The sequence below is a fragment of the Mytilus californianus genome, unplaced genomic scaffold, assembly GCF_021869535.1.
Source record: "Mytilus californianus isolate M0D057914Y unplaced genomic scaffold, xbMytCali1.0.p SCAF_7, whole genome shotgun sequence".
Classification (NCBI taxonomy): Eukaryota; Metazoa; Mollusca; class Bivalvia; order Mytilida; family Mytilidae; genus Mytilus; species Mytilus californianus.
Window position 1 is genome coordinate 90,345,934 of NW_026262723.1, and position 23,690 is coordinate 90,369,623.

The following is a 23,690-nucleotide window of genomic DNA, read 5'->3' on the forward strand; positions in this document are numbered from 1 at the left end:
GAATTATCAAGACACTTTTATAAATGAATGCCATTGTTTTGTTATTAGTTGTATGTCAAATGAATCTATTGAATTGATATTAAATTATTGAGAAAAAAAAATGTTTGATTTATTTTTTTATAGATATAAAAACTACAAAATGAAAAAATACCTGAACATATAGAAAACACAAATAAACTATAAACTTATTAAGTTGAAACAGACTATACAATTGTATGCTCATTAAACCTTTTGTATTTTTTGTTATCTTTACTAATGGATAATTGGTATAATTAAATGTGGGCAAACCAGGAGTAAACCGCTATAAATCACCACATTATGAAAAAAAATGTGAAACATGTTTTGATTGGTTTATACCAAAATCACATTATGTATGATACTTGACTTTCAAATCTTGTTTTTATTATGGGAAAATTGAGACAGGATAAGTTAAGAAAAAATCAAAACTCTCATTTTTTGCATTGCTTGTATACACCATTTTCTGAAATGGCAATTATTAATCTGACATTTTTGTCCATTGTTCAACAATTGCTACAATAAATGCATGCATAAGTTTCTGACTTTACAATATAAAATATAGTCATAAAACATTATCAAAAGTAGGAAAAATATTTACTGTAAATTCAGAAATTATTGCGAGGTTTTTATAAATGCGAATAACGCAACTACTTGAGTATCGCAATAATAAAAACTCGCATTCTGATATCAAATACATATATCTGTATGTTGCTTTTCCAAAATTCGCAATAGTTAAACTCTCATTTTTGTTGTTAATTTTTCAAAAATCGCAATAATAAATGCAGGCAATAATTTCTGAATTTACAGTATATTATTCAGCAAATCATTATATGTATTAATGATTTAAAACTAAAATTTTGTCTGATATTTGATTGACAGAAAGTAGCCATCAATCAAGACAGAGAGGACAAAGATAAAGATGATATGAAGAAATATGTACTGTATGATAAAATGTACCATGAGAAACCACGAGTCCCTCCTAATGCTGTCAGACAAGTCAGATACATCCCAGATAAAAATAGTATCATTTCATCAACTAGTAGTTCTAATAGATCCCTCGTCATTGCTAATGTTACTAGTTATCAGAACGAATCAAAAGAATTTACAGATAAAGTGTTCAAGGAATATGTGTTTAACATAGACAAGGTAAGTAACTGTCAGACAACTTCTTATAGGAGTTTTTTCCCTTTAATTATGAATTTTGCAATTTTTTTCATTTTTTCCTTTTCGGAAAATAATGATTGATACAGAGAAACTTTGAATAGCAAAAATGATTAGCAAGATCTATAAATAGGTTCACATTTCAGAAATTGTCGGTTGACTCATTGTAGAAGTTATTGCCCTTAATTTATGATTTTAATTTGTGCTATTACCTATTGTTTTGAAAACTGTTATAAATGAAATTTTAGATAGCAAAAATGATCCACAAGCCAAGATCTGTAGATAAGTCATCTTAAATGACATTTTTTGGGGTGTTTGCCTATTTTCTTGAAAGCTAGAATAGATAAAAAGGAATTTATATAGCAAAAATGATCAGCAAGTCAAAATCTACAAATAAATCAACATGGCCAAAATTGTCTGTTGACTGCTTGTAGAAGTTATTACCCGTAAAGGAAGATTTTAAGCAATTTTTTTGCTTATTTGTCTAGTATCTTGAAAACAATAATAGATGAATGGAACTTAAAACAGCAAAAATGACCAGCAGGACAAGATCTAAAAATGTGTAATCATGGCTGAAATTGTTGGGAAAAACTTTGGTGGATAAAAAAAAACTGTACACAGCAAAAATGATGATCAAGACAAGATCTACAAATAGGTCAATATAGCTGAAATTTTGGCTCAAGTAGGATATACGGTACAATAGTTCCGGCTTTTATAATAAATTTGACAGGTTGACAGGTTGACAGGTTGACAAGTTGAAAATTTAATACAGTTAAAATTGAAATTATTGTTGACAAGTCGACAGGTTGACTATTTGAAAGAATTTATATAGTGTAAAATAGTATTATTGGTGACTGGTAGACAGGTCGACAAGTCGACAGGTTGACAATTTGACGGTGAGAAATGAAAACTGTAATAATGGTTAACAGGTTGACAGTCGACAGGCTGACAGGTCAACAGGTAGACAGTTATAAGTCAAGACTTAATAAAAAGGTTAAGAAACTGAATTGTAAAATTCAACCTGTCAACATGTCAACCTGTTAACCATAACACTTGTCAACCTGTAGACCTTTTCACTTGTCGACCTTTCAACATGTCAACCTGTCAACCTGTCCACCTTAACACTTGTCAACCTGTCAACTTTCACACTTGTCAACCTTTCTAGTGTCAACCTGTAGACCTGTTAGTCTGTCAACTTATGTACATATAAAACGATTTACTTCTTAATTTAAACCGAATTAATCCTCTGTTCTTCCGATGGAACTACAGTACCATTTATCCTACTTGACCCGAAATTCAGTGGACTGTTTAAAGGAAATTTGCTATTAAATGAAGATTTGTTTTTACTCTTTTCTTTTTGGGCAAAAATTATAGAAGATAGGGAGTAACTGTAAAAGAAAGCAAAAATTGTCAACAAAGACATGATCAACAAATAAATTATATTCTAGTCTACATTGTTGCAGTGTGGCCAATGTTGAAGATGCACATAGATCCAGATGAACCACACAGAGCCTATAGTTCTTTTTTGTTATATTTTTTGGTAAAAATCTTCATACAGACAGTTGCAATATTTCTGATGGTAACTGGTTAATAATCACATTGTAAGATAACAAAAACTTTTAGACCATATAAAGTTTAATTTTTAAATCTTTGGATTTTCCTGCACTATTTTGTGTATTTAAAGATGTTGCCCTGCATCATGAAACAAAACAACTGAAATCCTCCTCTAATTACTTATCATTATAATTATCTCTCAAAGAAAAAAAAAAGGATTTTGTTGAAAAATATAACCCTGCTTCATATTTCAGCATTTGGTGTTTTCGATTTTTTTTCTTGACTACAATTGGGGAAGAGTGTTTTAACTTTAACAAGAACATGAACTTGCTTATATTGTAGGGAGTAGAGTGTTTTTACTTGAATCTGAACTTGTTTATATTGTAGGGAGTAGAGTGTTTTGACTTTAATAAGAACCTGAACTTGTTAGTTACTGGAAGTTTAGACCATCTTGTTCGACTTTGGAACCAGTATGTACCAACCAAACCCATGTCAATATTGGAAGGTCATGCTGTCGGAGTTATAGGGGTCAAGATACATGAAGCATTAGAGCAAGTCTTCAGTTATTCTAAAGATGCTGTAAGTAACTTATCTGGTGTTTGCCGGAATTTACTGTTTTTTTTAACCATTAAATGCATGTTGGCCAAAAATAGATCATTACTGACATAGATTTAAATTGGAGTGTTTATAAATGCAATGAATACCCTGTCATATTGTTTGACAAAAATTAGTGAAAAACACAATAACTTAAAAATTTGCAGTATATCTTAAACAATCATCCACTGACGTGAATTGAAAACAAAAATGAGAAAGATTAATTGTCTTTTAAGTAAAAACTATACCTCTGTAATTTTTTACAAAAAAATTTAAATAATTTCAGTTCTAACTTGACATTTTAAATACCTGTGTATTTCATGTATTGTAGGTAGTAAAAGTGTGGGATATTAAGGAACAGTCCTGTCTACAGACAGTGGGCCTCAAGTTTCCCAATAGTATACATGGTAGAATGCCAGAACATGGAGAGTTTCCTATTCATCTTCAATGTTCTCCCCAAGATGCTCTGCTCGTCACATGTAATGATTACATTGGCATGTTGAAACTTGGACGTTCAAGTCAACCGACAACAACACACACAGTCACTCATGATACACAGCTCTGTGGAGCAATTTATAATCCTTTCTTTAAACAGGTATTGTACAAATTAACCACTCACAATACACATACTATTCAGGTGTAATTATTGTAATTACAATGGGAAAAAACATATTTTTAGTGTATATAGGTAAATTGTCTAGCAATAGTTTATGCACATTAAGGCTAAAAGTCATTATTTAATACTTTAATACATGTACATACTTTCATCAGAAGAAAAACAGGTAATCAAACGCAAGAGTTTTGAGTTCAGTAATTTTTTTTTACACAATTTGACTAAGAAACGAATGAGAGCATTCTGAAGAATTACAGCAGAAATAAAATTTGAATTATATTGTGAAAAAAACTAAGAGAAAATGGAATAGTCCATGGATATAAAGAGCCATAAGTAACAAAAGAAATGATAAACTTTATTTGTGAAATAATTCTGTATTTATCTGTTTGTTACTCAGGTTGTAACTGGATGTGATTCCTCCCATGTTGCTGTATGGGAATTAGAGAGTGGTAATAAATCTATTGTATTTTCCAATGCTCATGGCAATGAAGAGATTACGTGTATGGTTTTTGATGAATCCTGGAGAAGACTGATAACAGGAGCTAGGAATGGAACCATTAAGGTTTGTATTGTCATAAGGGTAACTAATGACTGGAAATAGGAATATACTTTTTCATGATACTCTGCAAACAGACCTATCATGTGCTTTGGATGGGGATCTACAGCATTTCTCCAGTTTTTTTTTTTTAATTTGTGTTTGGATATGTAACACTTTGCTATCCATAGCATTTTCTTTAGCATACATGTATTTTATTATGAAAGTGTAAATATAAAGAATATGATGAGAAATATTTCACGTTTTATGCTTTACGGATATTGCTGCAAAAAGGAAAAAGTTAATTCAGGTAATTTATAAGGAAATTACTGAAGAACTGTTCAGTTACTGTCTTAATATTGGTCATTTAATACCGAAAACTGTTGAATTTGTACTTTAATTTGTTGAAAGATTCTGAATGTCATGTACTTACCAAAATTTTTCTTTTTATAAGGTTTGGAACTTTCAGAATGGTCATAATTTACATAAATTAGAACCAGAGGAGGAGGCTGAGGTGACAGGGATTCTGCCCCTTGTGGACATGAAAATGATTATAGCTGTTGGTTGGAGTAGGAAAATCACAGTATATGATGATTCAGATCCTGATGTAAGTTTGTTTAAGCATTTGTATACTCTGAAATTAACAATGGACTTTCTCATTGTTGAAGGCTGTACAGTTGCCTATACTTTCTTACATCCACTTCCATTTGAACTTTGGTGGATAGTTGTCTCATTGGCAATTATACCACATCTCCTTATTTTTATATTAGTAGATTAACAAAACTTACATTACAAATATACAATAAAGCAATACAGATAAAGGACTTATCTTTTAAATAACAGTGTAATATAGTACACAAACCCAAATAAATAACAGTATAATGTAGTACTCAAACACAAATAAATAACAGTATAATGTAGTACTCAAACACAAATAAATAACAGTATAATGTAGTACTCAAACACAAATAAATAACAGTATAATGTAGTACTCAAACACAAATAAATAACAGATATAGTACTCAAACACAAATAAATAACAGTATAATATAGAACACAAACCCAAATAAATAACAGTATAATATAGAACACAAACACAAATAAATAACAGTATATTATAGAACACAAACACAAATAAATAACAGTATAATATAGAACACAAACACAAATAAATAACAGTATAATATAGAACACAAACACAAATAAATAACAGTACAATATAGAACACAAACACAAATAAATAACAGTATAATATAGAACACAAACACAAATAAATAACAGTATATTATAGAACACAAACACAAATAAATAACAGTATAATATAGAACACAAACACAAATAAATAACTGTATAATATAGAACACAAACACAAATAAATAACAGTATAATATAGAACACAAACACAAATAAATAACTGTATAATATAGAACACAAACACAAATAAATAACAGTATAATATAGAACACAAACACAAATAAATAACAGTATATTATAGAACACAAACACAAATAAATAACAGTATATTATAGAACACAAACACAAATGAATAACAGTATAATATAGAACACAAACACAAATGAATAACAGTATATTATAGAACACAAACACAAATAAATAACAGTATAATATAGAACACAAACACAAATAAATAACTGTATAATATAGAACACAAACACAAATGAATAACAGTATAATATAGTATAGAAACACAAATAAATAACAACACAAATAAATAACAGTATATTATAGAACACAAACACAAATGAATAACAGTATAATATAGAACACAAACACAAATGAATAACAGTATAATATAGTATAGAAACACAAATAAATAACAACACAAATAAATAACAGTATAATATAGAACACAAACACAAATGAATAACAGTATAATATAGTATAGAAACACAAATAAATAACAACACAAATAAATAACAGTATAATATAGAACACAAACACAAATAAATAACAGTATAATATAGTACACAAACACAAATAAATAACAGTATAATATAGAACAATAACACAAATAAATAACAATTATATTTAGTATTAAAGAATGATTAAAGTTACTGAAGGCAAGCTCAAAGTAGTTTTAACTACTAATAAGAAATAATGCCATTCTACACTTACTATCTAATTTAATCACTGTCATTTTTCAGAACACTTACATTGCTCCTAACTCCCACTGGAAAGGTGGACAGATTCACAAAGATGACATTTTGACCTTGGATCATTGTCATCCACATTTCATGGCATCGGCAGGATATGATGGGGAATTATGTGTGTGGAATTTAGAAACCGAGAAAATATATTTACGTTTAAGACAAGGACAGCCATCTGACATGTATGTGTGAATAGTGTCAGAAATTAATTTCTTAAGCTCTCTTTATGATTGATCTTTGATCTTGATTAAATGTATAAATTTGAAATTCTTATGATAATTATAAAAAAATACAAAATTATTATAAGAATTAATGTTTAAAATATGAAGCACAGATTGTGATTTGTAGATAGACTAATTTCTATTCTCAATTCTAATAAAATGATATTAATAAACCTTCTTTTGGAACTTTAGATAATCTTTTAATTTTGCTTCCCCTCTGAATTTGTTCAAGTAAACTAAGTAAAAGTATAGATTAACATTTAATATTTCAGCTCTAAAGCAATAGAATTTTTAACTAGTCAAACTAGTAATTTAAGTAGTAACCAATCAACACAAAATGGACATCTTCCACGATCACGACCAAATTCACGTCCAAACTCAAGACATCGAAGGGGTCACAGACTTCCTCAAGGGTGAGTAGAACATTTTTGAAATATTTGTAGATATTTCATTTGATTCAAGTCATAAATTATTTCATGGTAACAGTGAGTAATTAATGCTAATTTTATTTGTGTGATCATTGGTAAAAATAAAATCAATTCAATGATTGTAGTGTTCAGGTATCTGTCATTGAGTGAAGCATTTTCATTTGGTCAATACAAACACCTTTTTTATGATTGAATGGTTAAACACTTAACTTGAATGCATTTGGTTCTAGTGTTATTCATTTAAGTTGGCTTCATAAAATTTTAGCATGTATGTCTTTGTACAATTCTTATTGTATTTGTATGATTTTAGACAGTCAGCTCCTGTAGATAAGGTATTGTTCCTTAAGACAAGAGTACCATTGAGACAGTCGGATGGTGCACAGCTGATATCTAGTGAGGCAGGCAATATATTTTGGTGGTCATTATATGGTACAAAACAACAAATAGGTCAGTATCAGTATTTCGTCTTAATTTACATAACTTAAGACCACATTTTCTCTGCTGAAGGAAGACTACTGGAAGGCAGTTTCCTGACTTTAAAGGTCTTTGAAATGTGGAGTACTTTGCTTCAAAATGACTAGTTCTCTGAGATATCATTTATACTCAAAGCTTGGTCACAAAAATCAAGATTAGCTTGAAAATGACTGGTTTTCTCAGATATCTTTGATGACCAATATATATTTCTGATTTACTTATTTATTATAAGTTAAAATTTTATTGATCAAAATGACAAATGGATTAGTCATAAATTTTACAACGTCTCAAAATATCAGATATCATTTATGACCAATATATATTTCTTTTATTTTCGGATATCATTGATAAACAATATATATTCTGATTCTCATAGATATCATTGATGACCCATAGAGGAATATAATCATTGTCCTTCGTGTTAAGGAGGAGATGGTTATAGTTTCTCGACAGCTGGATGGATATTGATGAAACTTCACACAGTTGTAGAACACTTTCTGAACTTATGCTAAAAGGAATATAATCCTGGTCCCAAATGTAAAAGGGGAGATAATTGGATTTAGGGGACTGGGATGTGCTTTTGTGAGTTCATGCATAGTTCTAGTTATTATTATCCAGGTTATTTCTATATTCCAAAGGACAAAACTGTATCTGTTTTGTTCATATGTACTGATCGACAGGGGTTATCTCAATGGTTTAGATAACAAGGTTTATATTTTAAAGTTAATTCTTTTCTTCAGATAAGAAGATTGAGTCATCCAGAGGTCACATGCACTTTTATTATTTAAGGTCACTTTTATGCCCCTGATGACAAGAATGAATCGGTTTTATCCATGTGTACAAATGTAGAAGTCATATGACCTATTATTATTATTTCAGGTTATTTTTATGCCCCTGATGACAAAGATGAATCAGTTTTATCCATGTGTACAGATCAAGATAATGACAGACTTTTTACCAGTGATACGCAAGGAAATATCAAAATTTGGGATATAAAGAATTACTGTACAAAGGCAGAAGAAAGGGTACTGTAAATAATTTAATTATATTGCACTTGTTTATCCTTCTGTCCATCTGTTATCGCATCTGTTTGTCTAAAAATATATTTGTCACACATTTCTCAAGTACTTCTGAACAGAATTTATTTATATTTGGTCAAAAACTTGGTAGTGATTAATCATAAATCAATGGATAATAACTTAAGGTGTTTATTGCTATTACAAAATTCTAAAATCCCCCCCAAAATGTGCTCCAATTGACAACAGTCTTTTTTTCCCTGCTAAATTGACGAAGGGCGATAAAAATAGGTTGGAGGTTCAATACTTCACTTTGTAGAAAATAATTTTGAAAAATTTCAATGAATTGAGGATTAGCTATATGAGCCCAATGAATACTATAATTTGCTTGTATTTGAATTACAGAGAATTAAATCTCCACCTCCCTTACTAGAGCAGTGGAAAGCACATGATTCACCAATTGTCAGTATAGAGTACATACTCCATGAGACTGGAGAATATTTAGTCACAGCATCAACAGATAAAACTGCCAGACTTTGGACAATTGAGGGACATTATGTTGGTACTTTTGGCCAGGTAACTTTATACATTTAACTAATTAAATTAGTAATTCAATGTACTGAAAGTTTCTTAAGATATGTTTGTTTTCAAAGGCAAACATTTAGGAATGATTGATATTTTGAATTGAAAATGTGTTAGTTTAGGAGATAAATTAAGTGTTAAATGTCGATTCATAAACATGTATTTAATTTCTGATAAAAAAAAACTATGACCCTGATGTTGTAGATTTATTCCTTTACCGATATCATGATTAACCACAAGTTCTACAGCCTGGGACAGTAAAAAATTCGCCTAATCTCCATTAAGACTTAACAAAACACCACTTGATATGACAGAATATGTCATTTGCTCTAAAAATCTAAATTTTCAAAATATACCAAAAAAATTGGTATTAGAATTTCTCACATGGATCTTTATGACAAATTTGATTACCTGTCCTCGCCAATTATTAATTTTTCTTTTCTTAAATATTTTATGAAAAATTGTATTTCACACTAAATTTTTATAGAATAAAAATATGACCAGAGGTTTAACCCACAATTTTCTTTGGAAAATGTCTGTACCAAGTCGGGGATATGACAGTTGTTTTTCGTTCGTTCTGTTGGTTGATAAAGTCTAAAATTTGATTTTGTCAGTTTTTATAAACTTCCACCTTTTTATTTATTTACCTTGGAGTTCTGTATTTTTGTTATACTTATTTATCAGCTTCAATTTTAACAGCAATGACTTACTAAAAATATATCAGCTTGCAATCTCTCTCATAATGGTTTGATTTATTTTTTCTAGAAAAAATCCTGGAATTTAAAGAACCCTATGACTTGGATGCACCCAAGGACACCTTGGACTACGAACTCGTCAAGTAATTCAGGTAACGCCATTCTTTAGGAAATATAATCAGTATCCTGGACAGACTTTATTGCTAATATTAAAATAAGGAAATGCAGTATGAATGACAATGAGACAAATATCCACCAAAAACCGAAGGACAAGGTTGTAAACAACTGCAGGTCACCTTAAGGACTAATGCCCTGATTAAAATTAACATAAAACAAAGCAAAAATGGTAGACGGTAACCAAGTGCAGCTGCTGAACAACAGGCTTTGGAAAGAGACATAAAGTTTGTGACAGGGTTTGACATGTTGGTGAGCAATTAACCCTCATCTAACCTGGAACAGTGGTGTAACAGAATAAAACAAATGTAGAAAAAGTTGTGAAAATAAGTTGAAAAGGGCTAGACTCAACAGATCAAAAATAAGCAAAAAACAACTAACAAAATGACCAAAAATTCAAAGTAGTGATCTAAGAGTTTATTTAAAAGTTTATGATGGAGTATATCACTAACAATGATAAATTACAGAAGTAAAGGATTTTAAATGCTTGCAAAGTAACGCTCACTTTGTAAGAAATATTTTTGAAATAAGTGTAATTTTGTAAGTATTTTCATCAATTATTGCATCTTCAGTAAAACCAGGATTCTGAACTCATTAAATACAACCAATTTAGACAACAAATTTACAATTTTTAGTCTTTTTTTATGTCACTCTGTGGTCTTCTCAGAAATTTCACATAACATGCTTACAACAAGATTTTATTCTAGTAGAATCATGTTTTTCGAAATCTATAGCATTGGAGTAAACCATAATTTTAATAGAACTTAAGGAAAGATTGGTAAAAATTATATAGCTTCATATTATTGTACATAATCTCATGGTACCTTTTCTGTGATGAGTAAACCAAAATGTATTTAAAATTTTCTGTCAGAAATAGCAAGACCAATCACATGTGATACATCTTATTTACATATCATCATCTGAATTGAAACTTACCTCTCCTCTGTCCTGCTCAGTAACCAAAGATGAAACTTGCCTTCTCATTCATCTGTATTCCAGACCCCCTGTCCTGTTCAGTAACCAAAGATGAAACTTGCCTTCTCATTCATCTGTATTCCAGACCCCCTGTCCTGTTCAGTATTCAAAGATGAAAATTGCCTACTCTTCATCTGTATTCCAGACCCCTTGTCCTGTTCAGTAACCAAAGATGAAACTTGCCTACTCTTCATCTGTATTCCAGACACCCTGTCCTGTTCAGTATTCAAAGATGAAAATTGCCTTCTCATTCATCTGTATTCCAGTCCCGCTGTCGTGTTCAGTATTCAAAGATGAAAATTGCCTTCTCATTCATCTGTATTCCAGACCCCCTGTCCAGTTCAGTAACCAAAGATGAAACCTACCTTCTCATTCATCTGTATTCCAGACCCCCTGTCCTGTTCAATTACCAAAGATGAAACTTGCCTTCTCATTCATCTGTATTCCAGACTCCCTGTCCAGTTCAGTAACCAAAGATGAAACCTACCTTCTCATTCATCTGTATTCCAGACCCCTTGTCCTGTTCAGTAACCAAAGATGAAACTTACCTTCTCATTCATCTGTATTCCAGACCCCTTGTCCTGTTCAGTAAACAAAGATGAAACTTAACTTCTCATTCATCTGTATTCCAGACCCCTTGTCCTGTTCAGTAACCAAAGATGAAACTTACCTTCTCATTCATCTGTATTCCAGACCCCTTGTCCTGTTCAGTAAACAAAGATGAAACTTAACTTCTCATTCATCTGTATTCCAGACCCCTTGTCCTGTTCAGTAACCAAAGATGAAACTTGCCTTCTCATTCATCTGTATTCCAGACTCCCTGTCCAGTTCAGTAACCAAAGATGAAACCTACCTTCTCATTCATCTGTATTCCAGACCCCTTGTCCTGTTCAGTAACCAAAGATGAAACTTACCTTCTCATTCATCTGTATTCCAGACCCCTTGTCCTGTTCAGTAAACAAAGATGAAACTTAACTTCTCATTCATCTGTATTCCAGACCCCTTGTCCTGTTCAGTAACCAAAGATGAAACTTACCTTCTCATTCATCTGTATTCCAGACCCCCTGTCCTGTTCAGTAACCAAAGATGAAACTTGCCTTCTCATTCATCTGTATTCCAGACCCCCTGTCCTGTTCAGTATTCAAAGATGAAACTTAACTTCTCATTCATCTGTATTCCAGACCCCCTGTCCTGTTCAGTAACCAAAGATGAAACTTGCCTTCTCATTCATCTGTATTCCAGACCCCCTGTCCTGTTCAGTATTCAAAGATGAAACTTAACTTCTCATTCATCTGTATTCCAGACCCCCTGTCCTGTTCAGTATTCAAAGATGAAACTTAACTTCTCATTCATCTGTATTCCAGACCCCCTGTCCTGTTCAGTAACCAAAGATGAAACTTGCCTTCTCATTCATCTGTATTCCAGACCCCCTGTCTTGTTCAGTAACCAAAGATGAAACTTGCCTTCTCATTCATCTGTATTCCAGACCCCCTGTCCTGTTCAGTATTCAAAGATGAAACTTAACTTCTCATTCATCTGTATTCCAGACCCCCTGTCCTGTTCAGTATTCAAAGATGAAACTTAACTTCTCATTCATCTGTATTCCAGACCCCTTGTCCTGTTCAGTAACCAAAGATGAAACTTGCCTTCTCATTCATCTGTATTCCAGACCCCCTGTCCTGTTCAGTAACCAAAGATGAAACTTGCCTTCTCTTTCATCTGTATTCCAGACCCCCTGTCCTGTTCAGTATTCAAAGATGAAACTTAACTTCTCATTCATCTGTATTCCAGACCCCCTGTCCTGTTCAGTATTCAAAGATGAAACTTAACTTCTCATTCATCTGTATTCCAGACCCCTTGTCCTGTTCAGTAACCAAAGATGAAACTTACCTTCTCATTCATCTGTATTCCAGACCCCTTGTCCTGTTCAGTAACCAAAGATGAAACTTAACTTCTCATTCATCTGTATTCCAGACCCCCTGTCCTGTTCAATAACCAAAGATGAAACTTACCTTCTCATTCATATGTATTCCAGACCCCCTGTCCTGTTCAGTATTCAAAGATGAAAATTGCCTACTCTTCATCTGTATTCCAGACCCCTTGTCCTGTTCAGTAACCAAAGATGAAACTTGCCTACTCTTCATCTGTATTCCAGACACCCTGTCCTGTTCAGTATTCAAAGATGAAAATTGCCTTCTCATTCATCTGTATTCCAGTCCCGCTGTCGTGTTCAGTATTCAAAGATGAAAATTGCCTTCTCATTCATCTATATTCCAGACCCCCTGTCCAGTTCAGTAACCAAAGATGAAACCTACCTTCTCATTCATCTGTATTCCAGACCCCCTGTCCTGTTCAATTACCAAAGATGAAACTTGCCTTCTCATTCATCTGTATTCCAGACTCCCTGTCCAGTTCAGTAACCAAAGATGAAACCTACCTTCTCATTCATCTGTATTCCAGACCCCTTGTCCTGTTCAGTAACCAAAGATGAAACTTACCTTCTCATTCATCTGTATTCCAGACCCCTTGTCCTGTTCAGTAACCAAAGATGAAACTTAACTTCTCATTCATCTGTATTCCAGACCCCTTGTCCTGTTCAGTAACCAAAGATGAAACTTACCTTCTCATTCATCTGTATTCCAGACCCCCTGTCCTGTTCAGTAATCAAAGATGAAACTTAACTTCTCATTCATCTGTATTCCAGACCCCCTGTCCTGTTCAATAACCAAAGATGAAACTTACCTTCTCATTCATTTGTATTCCAGACCCCCTGTCCTGTTCAGTAACCAAAGATGAAACTTGCCTTCTCATTCATCTGTATTCCAGAACCCCTGTCCTGTTCAGTATTCAAAGATGAAACTTAACTTCTCATTCATCTGTATTCCAGACCCCCTGTCCTGTTCAGTAACCAAAGATGGAACTTGCCTTCTCATTCATCTGTATTCCAGACCCCCTGTCTTGTTCAGTAACCAAAGATGAAACTTGCCTTCTCATTCATCTGTATTCCAGACCCCCTGTCCTGTTCAGTAACCAAAGATGAAACTTGCCTTCTCATTCATCTGTATTCCAGACCCCCTGTCCTGTTCAGTATTCAAAGATGAAACTTAACTTCTCATTCATCTGTATTCCAGACCCCCTGTCCTGTTCAGTATTCAAAGATGAAACTTAACTTCTCATTCATCTGTATTCTAGACCCCTTGTCCTGTTCAGTAACCAAAGATGAAACTTACCTTCTCATTCATCTGTATTCCAGACCCCTTGTCCTGTTCAGTAACCAAAGATGAAACTTAACTTCTCATTCATCTGTATTCCAGACCCCCTGTCCTGTTCAATAACCAAAGATGAAACTTACCTTCTCATTCATATGTATTCCAGATAAAAGTGACAACATATCAGATAAAAGTGAAACAGAAAGTAAGAAAAGTATAAATGACAATGAATCTTTTATTAACACTGACCTGAAGAAGAGTAAAACACTGAGTAAAGACGCTGAAGCAGATGTGAATGTAGATGTTATCATGAAAGATAGAGAGGTAAGACATGCATATAGTTTACATAGTTTTTTATGCCCCCCCTGTACGTACGTCCCGAAATTGGTTTCCATTCTCTAACTTTAGTTTGCCTCAACCAAATATTATGAAACTTATACACAAATGCTTAATATTACCACAAAACTCAAATCAAGTTCAATTTTGAGGGCGTCACTTTTACCGTTCTGGAGTTATGCCCTTTATAATGTTATATGCAAGCGCAAGCATCATCTGTGTCCCATGGACACATTCTCCATTTATTTTTAATACTTTGGAAAACTGCCACTTTCTCAGCTGTTGATGTTATTAATCAAAGGTGACTTCATTTGTATTTTTTCAAATCATGACCCAGGCAATTAATGAACAAAATTTAGGTCAGTGTGACCCAAGTTCTAAATTGGATCATTCACCACAATGAAATGGAAAAAAAGGAATTACATTGAGCATCTCAATAATGGAGTCACTGTTAGCTATTTGAAATATTTACTAAAAATTTGGAATTTAAGAAAAACTGCATCATGTATTGCAACAATTAACTAAAAAACATAACTCCGCCACATTCTTTATGGGCCTGTCCTAAGTCAGGATCCTGTAATTTAGTGGTTGAATTTGTTTCATAATAGAAAAACAAAGAATAAAGGGTATCCATCCATGACACAAAATCAGTACATGCACAGCATAAAACACACAAAAAGCAAACGAACAACACTTTTATACATTTCTGCCATATTTGTTTTTCGTAAATTGTATTGTTATAGATTAGGCCGTTAGTTTTCTTGTTTGAATCGTTTTTAAGTGGGGAGGGGGCTTATATAAATAACTATACAGTATGGGTTTTCCTCATTGTGGAAGGCTGTAAGGTAACTTATAATTCTTGTATCTTCATTATTTGGTCACTGGTGGATAGTTGTCTCGTTGGTGATCATACCACATCTCCTTATCTTTATGTTAAGACTATCAATAAGTACATAATTTTTATAGTAGTAGAAATAAAATTGTTTTTATCACCTACCAGCAATGACATGGGACTTAAAATTCTTTACATGCGATCTGTCTGTTACACTTTAGTTTTCCATACAATTTTGTACATGATAGAGATGTTAGTTTTTTTTTTATCTATGGCATGTTATGAGAAGTTTCAGATGTTTTTGATTAATTATGCCTGTATAAGTTCTGTTTCCACCATTACTCCTCCTTCCTACCCCCTCCCAACAATGAAAAAAAATGATATTGCTGCAGCTACTGTAGCAGGATACATTTTTGCAGCTGCATTACTCTCAGAATACTTGTCATTTAGATTATTGATTTTATCTTGAAGGAATCCCGTAAACAAGTAAGACTTTCACAAGTTTGATGTCACAATATTTTTTTACAGATATTTAACTATCAGAATTTTCACTTTCCATGTAGAACAGAATTTTTAGAAAACCAGTAGATTGAATTTACATTTTCTTTAAACTAATTAGATACTGTAGTTGGCCTCTTGTCATAGTCATAAGCTTTTTGATCATCAGTTTTCTTTTTTGTACATGCACACAGTCCATTGTTAATGGTGACATCACTGAAGACCCAACAGATAGCAGTATTTTAGCACCTAACCTTAAAATCAGGGCACAGACATTTGCACTGGGTGAAAGGTCAAAGGTATTTTGAATATGTCACATATTTGTTTTTGCCACATTTTAGTGAGACTCATATATTTCACAATATTGTAAAGATCATTTGTATATATCTTCAAAATGCACATTGCACATTAGACAAAAACAATACATTGTACTCTGAAAGGACAAATAATATTTTATGATTCAACACTGTACGGCGATGATAAAATTATTTTTTATATGCTGTTTAATTTTTTTTTGAATAGCAATGTTGCCCCTTTATTTCAATGGCAAGTGTTCCTTGTATGTAAAATTTTCATTGTTTATTAGTTTCCTGCCAGTATACATATTACAATCCAGTGGTTAAAATGGAAAAAGAAAATGCAATATGATAATGAAAAGTCATTGAGTTATTTTTATAGCCCTATGTATAACAGTATTTTAAGCACAATTACCTCTGTTTTCTCTAGAGTCCACTGCAAATTATATTCAACAATATATTGATGAGGGAAAAAAAAATATTTTTCAGACAATATTAGGTGCAAGAGTAACACAACACTTACAAAATGTCAAGGAAGCTAGGAAAGAACGACGTAAAAAGTTTGGAGAAGAAATTGATTTCAAATCTACCATGAGATATGGCAAAATTTGTTCTCCTTTCCAGGCAGTTCAAACGAAGGTTTGTTAATTGATTGCATAGTAGAAATAATCTGCAATACAATTTTTCTATAACTTGCCAGTCATGTGATCCAAAAGTCAACTGGAGCTCCCTTCCACACAAGCATTACATGTCCAATAGTCTAGGTATTATGTCTTTAACTACATTCCATCCATACTGTGTTTTTGGTTCACAACTTGCTGGATACTTGGGAAAAGCAGTAAATTGATTTTATATAGTATGTGATTTAATTTAGGGAAATAGTTATTGGCTTAAGTATTACTTATATCTACTTCAGTTTTCAATATAACTATGTGCCATGTTGTTGAAGTAATAGCAAATTGTGTTAATCATTATAACTGTGACTTCACTGTAAGTGTTTCTATTCAACAATTGCAGTTCCTTTAGAATTCTGACCCAATTGCAATGGTGTAATTAATTCAAAATTTAGTAATTTTTTAATTGCTTTATAACTGTCAAATTTAAGCTTTAATACTATTTACTTGTAAAATATCATCTTTCTTTATTAAAAATTGGCCTAATTTCAATTAAAACCAGAAATATTCAATAAAATATAAGTTTCCATGGGAGATAATTTGAAATTATACACCCCCCTTTTTTGTATATGAAATAGATATTAGACTGGGTTATCTCCCTTTGCATCTTCATGATAACACACTTTAGATAAAAATGTATTTGACTTAGTATTTTAAATTTTACTCTAAAGAGAACTCTATAACTTGTAAACAAAAATGATATTTCATATGGTATAATTCAAAGGACTACATTTGTCAGTTTTATAGTGATTCAACTGTTACTACCTTACTTTTTTTTCATATGACTACGATTGATATATATAGAAATTGAGCTTTACAATTGACTCAGAGCATTAAGTATCAGTGTAGGACGTTAAACATCCCCAACTTACACTAAATTACAGTAAAGATGCTGTCCTGATAGGATTGAAAGTGCTCTTGCACTACAACACTGATGACTTTACTGGCCCTCTAAATGAGGAGTTTGCACAATTTTCTAACCAGTTGTACAGTTTGATTTGATAAAACAAATTGCAATTGTGTCTGAATTTATAACAGTCTAGTTTTAGTTTTAGTCTTAGATACATGATTTTTTTATTAGTTGTTATTGGCTTTGAACTAGCTGTCAATTATTATGAGTACTCTCAGATCTGTACTTTGTGGTTTTTTTGTTAGGAATGTATAAATACCCTGCCACGTCTGGTCTGTGTTTTTATCCCCCAGCCCCAGCAGACTGGGCATTAAGTGTTACCCTTGTCAGTCTCAAGTCCCAAAATTTGTTTTTCGTTCTCTAAATTTAGTTTGCCTCAACCAAATGTTATGAAACGTATATACAATGCTTATTACCACAAAGCACAGATCAAGTTTGAATTTGGGTTGCGTCACTTTTACTGTTTTAGAGTAATGCTGCTTTACAAATGGAAAAATTGCTGAATTCCTGAAGACCCTTGGCCATTATCTCCTTGGATGGAAACTCCAAAGGTGTGATGTCACATTCTTAAGTTAAAATTTTTACATTATTAAAAACTTTACACCTAATAGGTTTGATCAGTTAGACTAATTATTTGCTGAATAATAATAATATTTATTTATTTTCAGGACATAAATGAGTCTTGCCTCCCTACCAATCTTCCATTAAGTCAGCAGATGTTAGAAAGAGGAATCACAGCCATGACTGATGATCTACTTTTACAGTTTGACTTCTCATTAGGAAGTATGGACACTCCCACAGTTGACACTGAGAAAAAGAAATTAACTAAAACAAATTTACCGGAAAAATCACAAACTTCACATGGTAGAAGATCTGTAGTGAGAGTTACACCACCCTTTAAGAAAAATAACACAATTTTATGAGAATATTTTCATTTACACCTGTGTCTTTCAATGTTCTTGTGTTTCATAATAAGGCTAAACAAATTATGTGTGTTTAGGTTTTCTTCCAAGAAAACTATTATAAGTAACTTTTATTTATTTTTGGGAGAATGGGGGTCAAAAGCAAGAAAATAAGTTAGCAGTAACAACAAATGTGGTGTTGAATTGTTTGATAGATGAAAAGTTTATAAATAAAGTAGTCCTTATAAAAACATTAGGGTTGTAGCTCAAAATTATGACCTGTTAATAAACACTGAACAGATGTAATTTTATTTGGCAAATGGTCAAAGGTCAGAGTTGAGGAAATTATTTCTACTGATATAAAAGGTCTTTTTTCCTAAACTATTGTTAGTATTGCTCAAAATTTATTTATATATAGGTTTATTCTTAGAGATGTCAAACTGTGTATGAAAACTATGTATGATATGATCTTGAAAAATCTCATTGTATAAAGGGAGAAAACTTATGTTAACCAGTATATCTGTGACATATATTTTGTATTCATTTCATTGTGAGTAGTATACTATACTGTGCTTTCTTGGTGATATAAATTTGATTATTTTGTAACAGGTCTTCAGTTTGTTCCAATACATATTTGTAGCAATTGCCATCTTATGCAAAATAAAAGAACATGGATATGTAGCAATTGCCATCTTATGCAAAATAAAAGAACATGGATCTGTAGCAATTGCCATCTTATGCAAAATAAAAGAACATTGATCTGTAGCAATTGCCATCTTATGCAAAATAAAAGAACATGGATCTATGTGTAAGAACAGACTAACTTGTCCACCACACATAATTCTTTCATGCGCTACATGCATTTATAAATTAATGTAGCCTTATTATCCACCAATGTACAAATTCCAATAAAATTATTTGAATTTTTTATAGTAGCTACCGTGTATTTATGTTGTGAATTATTTTATAAGATTTTTCTGATATATTTCTGATCATTATGATTTTTTGTTTTGGTAAAAAAAAAATGAAATGTTTTTTTTTATCAGATTGTAAAATTTCAAGTGAAATTAAGCAAATAAAAATCCAGTATTAAATAGTAAATCAATATCCGTCCTTTAAAACAGTAATTATTCAATAGATGTAAAACAAGCATTACAATATGTGTTATATGCCAGTTTATGAAATCTGTCCTGTGATAGACAATTCACTATTACTTTAATATTGTTCTGAGATATTTTTATATACAGTATCATCCGTCCATGTTATTTGTGCCATATTGGGATGAATTCGGTTTTATTTTACTTGGTTGTGATTTATGGTTATACATATAAAAAATATTCTTGATAATAAAAATTTGGAACTAACATCTGCCTTATTAATCATTCCTTATGTTTAAAAAATAAATATGTAATTCCAGTTGTATATTATACATTTATTTCCCGTGCCGGAGGGAGATATGAAGATTTGTTCACCCAAGAATATTCATATTTCACAAGGGCTCTGCCCGAGGGAAATATGATTTTTCGAGGGTGAACAAATCTTCATATCTCCTGAGGCAAAGGGAAATGAATGTTTTATTCCACTGCCTATGCTTTGTTTACTATCAATACATTAAATATTATTTTGCATACATTTTTTTCTTATCCGCTTGTTTTTGTAAGTCAAACTAAACACGACATACCCATTGATAAACAGTAAGGATCAAAATTTAATTATAAGTCTTTTTGTTTTATCGTCTGAAATAATTTTGAACATGATAATGATTTTTGCTATCGCCAGTATTTTAAGAAGAATAAGAAATTCGAAACGTTATGTACATTAACCGCGCGTAACGTCGCACGAAGTAATCCCGACATTTCAGAGGGGAATATGATCCTCAGAATGGAATATGAAGATTTGTTCAATGACACGTGGGATAGTCTCAACCAATCAAATATTGAATAAACTATCAATATGTTTAAACAGTGGAATAAAAACTTTTCACTGTTAAGTTTTCAGATAAAAAGCATTCGTTGCTAAAGGATTTATCAATCTTTTCTCAATGTCCATTAAGAATAGTGGGAATAAGGCCCACATTTGGCTCGAAATCTAGTGAATACATGATTTTAAATTTGCTTCAAACATGACAAACATAAAAGCAATTCAGAAAATAAAATTAATTTTCATATTCGACAAGTTTTCTTTGTTTTGCATCATCTTTCTAGTATATTTTGAAAGGGAAATGAATGACCTAATCAAAATAACAACTTAACATTTGATAAACAAGGGCGTATGGCATTTGCGCCAATTTGAAAGAAAAAAAAAATCAAAATTTTCATTTGTACCACATAAAAAATTTCATTTATGCTTTTTTTAAAATGACTATGTAAGATCACATTCATTTAAGATAATTTGCCATTAAAACTAAGGTTAATTGAAGGACGGCAGGTAAGTGCTGTTCAATGAGTTTATGTTATGGATGTTATAAAGAAAATTCGTAGAACTATTTAAGTACTTCAATATCGGACTTTCGATTTAAATGCATCCTTTAGAAAACAGGAAAAGGAAAAACCAGATAAAACTCTAATGAGCCAGTGTTGCTCACCTGGATCTATATGCATCATCAACTATGGTCACTCTCCAACATTGTAGACTAGAATATAATTCATAAAAAGTCTTTTTTGTTGTTCATGTCTCGCTGATCATTTTTACTGTTTACAGTTTCTATCTACATGTGTTTTAATTGTTGCCCAAAATACCCCCCCAAAAAAATGGGTAAAATTGTCATTAAAGGGCAATAACTCCTGTAAGGAGTCGACCAACAATTTGGGCTATCTTTGACTTATATGTATATCTTGTCTTGCTGATCATTTTTGCTATTTTTAGTTTGATCTATCTATTTCAGTTTTTAAGAGAAAAGACAAAAAAATACAATATGTTGGTAAAAATTGTCATTTAAGGCCAACTACACTTATAAAGAGTCCACCAACCATTTCTGAAATTTGACTGCTTTGTAGATCTTGTATAATGGAACATTTTTTCTTTTACAATTATCTCTTTTTTGGGAAGATATTTTCTGCTTCTCTTCTTAGCACACTGCATTTAGTAGTAAGAGCAAAGACGGTTGGCATGGAGTTGGAATAATTTGTCCAGGTGGGGTGACATGTCTTCTTGCAAACTTTTACTTTGTGAACTAACACGTTAAAAATCCAGCTCAAATTCCTCAATATGTCAATCTAGTACAAAGACGAACTAGCACGTTAAAAATCCAGCTCAAATTCCTCAATATGTCAATCTAGTACAAAGACGAACTAGCACGTTAAAAATCCAGCTCAAATTCCTCAATCTGTCAATCTAGTACAAAGCAGGGTCTATAGTCATATGATATTATCATGTTCTAGTCCTGAATATGTATTTAATTTGCCACTGGATGCTAAACAGCTATCCATCCATCCATGTACTGGTACAACTCGTAAATCAATGATAGACAATCTACACCATGTACTGGTACAATTTTTAAAGCAGTGATAGACAATCTACTCCATGTACTGGTACAATTTGTAAAGCAATGATAGACAATCTATGCCATGTACTGGTACAATTTGTATAGGAATGATAGACAATCTATGCCATGTACTGGTACAATTTGTAAAGCAATGATAGTCAGTCTATGCCATGTACTGGTACAAATTGATGCAATGATAATAAAGGATCTCTTGAGTAAGATATGAGGGAGAGATGGTGTTCCTACAGAGTAACTTAATGCTCTTTAAAGGCAGACTGGATGTGTACAGATACAAATGAGTTGAACTTGTATGGTTTCTGGTTATTATGAATATAAGTAAACAAGTTAATTGTCAGTGGTAAAGCAATCTAACAAGAATACCAAACAGATTTGTTTAGAATTTACATGTTCAGGAAAGTGAACAGATAAACACACATTTATATTAACAATTCATGTAAGCCGACAATTTAGACTTTGGAGGTAGAAATGTGAAATTGTACTATATAATGGCAACCCAAGATACTTCTCAGTAAATTTTTCATGATCATTCATGAAAAGAAGGAAGCCTTCGAGGTCATCAGTCGGCATAAATCATTGTTTATATCCTTACAAAGCCTTTCTGACAATTCAGGCTCTTCTGGTTTCAGTCAGTTTAGTATAACAAGCAGTCCCTAGGAGGAAAAGTAAGATAAAATAAGAAAACCAGACTTCTATGTGATTATATGGTTTTCAATAATGGTCAAGCACCCTTACAACAAGTAATATGAAACAAAATAACCTAAGTATCCCTGGATTTGATTATACAGTTTTCAACAACGGTCTAACACCCTAAGTCAAGTGATATGAGACAAAATAACCAAAGTAGACATCTACTTGATTACACGGTTTTCAACAATGGTCTAACACCCCAAGTCAAGTGATAAGAGACAAGATAACCAAAGTAGACATCTACTTGATTATATGGCTTTCAGCAATGGTCTAACACCCTAAGTTAAGTGATATGAGACAAGTAAACCAAAGTAGACATCTACTTGATTATATGGCTTTCAGCAATGGTCTAACACCCTAAGTTAAGGGATATGAGACAAGATAACCAAAGTAGACATCTACATGATTATATGGCTTTCAGCAATGGTCTAACACCCCAAGTCAAGTGATACGAGACAAGATAACCTTAGTATCCCTGGATGTCATTATACGGTTTTCAACAATGGTCTTAACACCCTAAGTTAAGTGAAATGAGACAAGATAACCAAAGTAGACATCTACTTGATTATACGGTTTTCAACAATGGTCTTAACACCCTAAGTAAAGTGAAATGAGACAAGATAACCAAAGTAG

At 32.1% G+C, this 23,690-nt stretch overlaps 1 protein-coding gene and 1 long non-coding RNA gene across 11 annotated transcripts in view; one reads left to right on the forward strand and one right to left on the reverse strand.

The window, feature by feature from the left end:
* The window catches only part of LOC127708648 (WD repeat-containing protein 49-like), a 71,699-nt gene extending 51,470 nt beyond the window's left edge, over nucleotides 1-20,229 (forward strand). For 9 of the 10 annotated variants that reach the window (XM_052213696.1, XM_052213697.1, XM_052213694.1 and 6 more), the window contains 15 exons: nucleotides 898-1,164; nucleotides 3,121-3,312; nucleotides 3,659-3,922; nucleotides 4,338-4,502; nucleotides 4,930-5,082; nucleotides 6,641-6,825; nucleotides 7,137-7,277; nucleotides 7,603-7,739; nucleotides 8,646-8,791; nucleotides 9,188-9,358; nucleotides 10,130-10,211; nucleotides 14,584-14,741; nucleotides 16,278-16,382; nucleotides 16,869-17,018; nucleotides 18,632-20,229. In XM_052213696.1, coding sequence (XP_052069656.1) covers nucleotides 898-1,164; nucleotides 3,121-3,312; nucleotides 3,659-3,922; nucleotides 4,338-4,502; nucleotides 4,930-5,082; nucleotides 6,641-6,825; nucleotides 7,137-7,277; nucleotides 7,603-7,739; nucleotides 8,646-8,791; nucleotides 9,188-9,358; nucleotides 10,130-10,211; nucleotides 14,584-14,741; nucleotides 16,278-16,382; nucleotides 16,869-17,018; nucleotides 18,632-18,886 — 2,571 coding nt within the window. In that variant the 3' untranslated portion in view covers nucleotides 18,887-20,229. The remainder of the gene's footprint in view (nucleotides 1-897; nucleotides 1,165-3,120; nucleotides 3,313-3,658; nucleotides 3,923-4,337; nucleotides 4,503-4,929; nucleotides 5,083-6,640; nucleotides 6,826-7,136; nucleotides 7,278-7,602; nucleotides 7,740-8,645; nucleotides 8,792-9,187; nucleotides 9,359-10,129; nucleotides 10,212-14,583; nucleotides 14,742-16,277; nucleotides 16,383-16,868; nucleotides 17,019-18,631) is intronic. The other variant, XM_052213695.1, reaches the window with a different exon arrangement.
* LOC127708760 (uncharacterized) lies at nucleotides 13,073-14,463 on the reverse strand. The gene is made up of 3 exons (XR_007985366.1): nucleotides 14,439-14,463; nucleotides 13,646-13,950; nucleotides 13,073-13,220 (listed from the first exon to the last, which is right to left on the reverse strand). It is a non-coding gene; the product is annotated as an uncharacterized LOC127708760 (long non-coding RNA).
* Nucleotides 20,230-23,690: the final 3,461 nt, after the last annotated feature.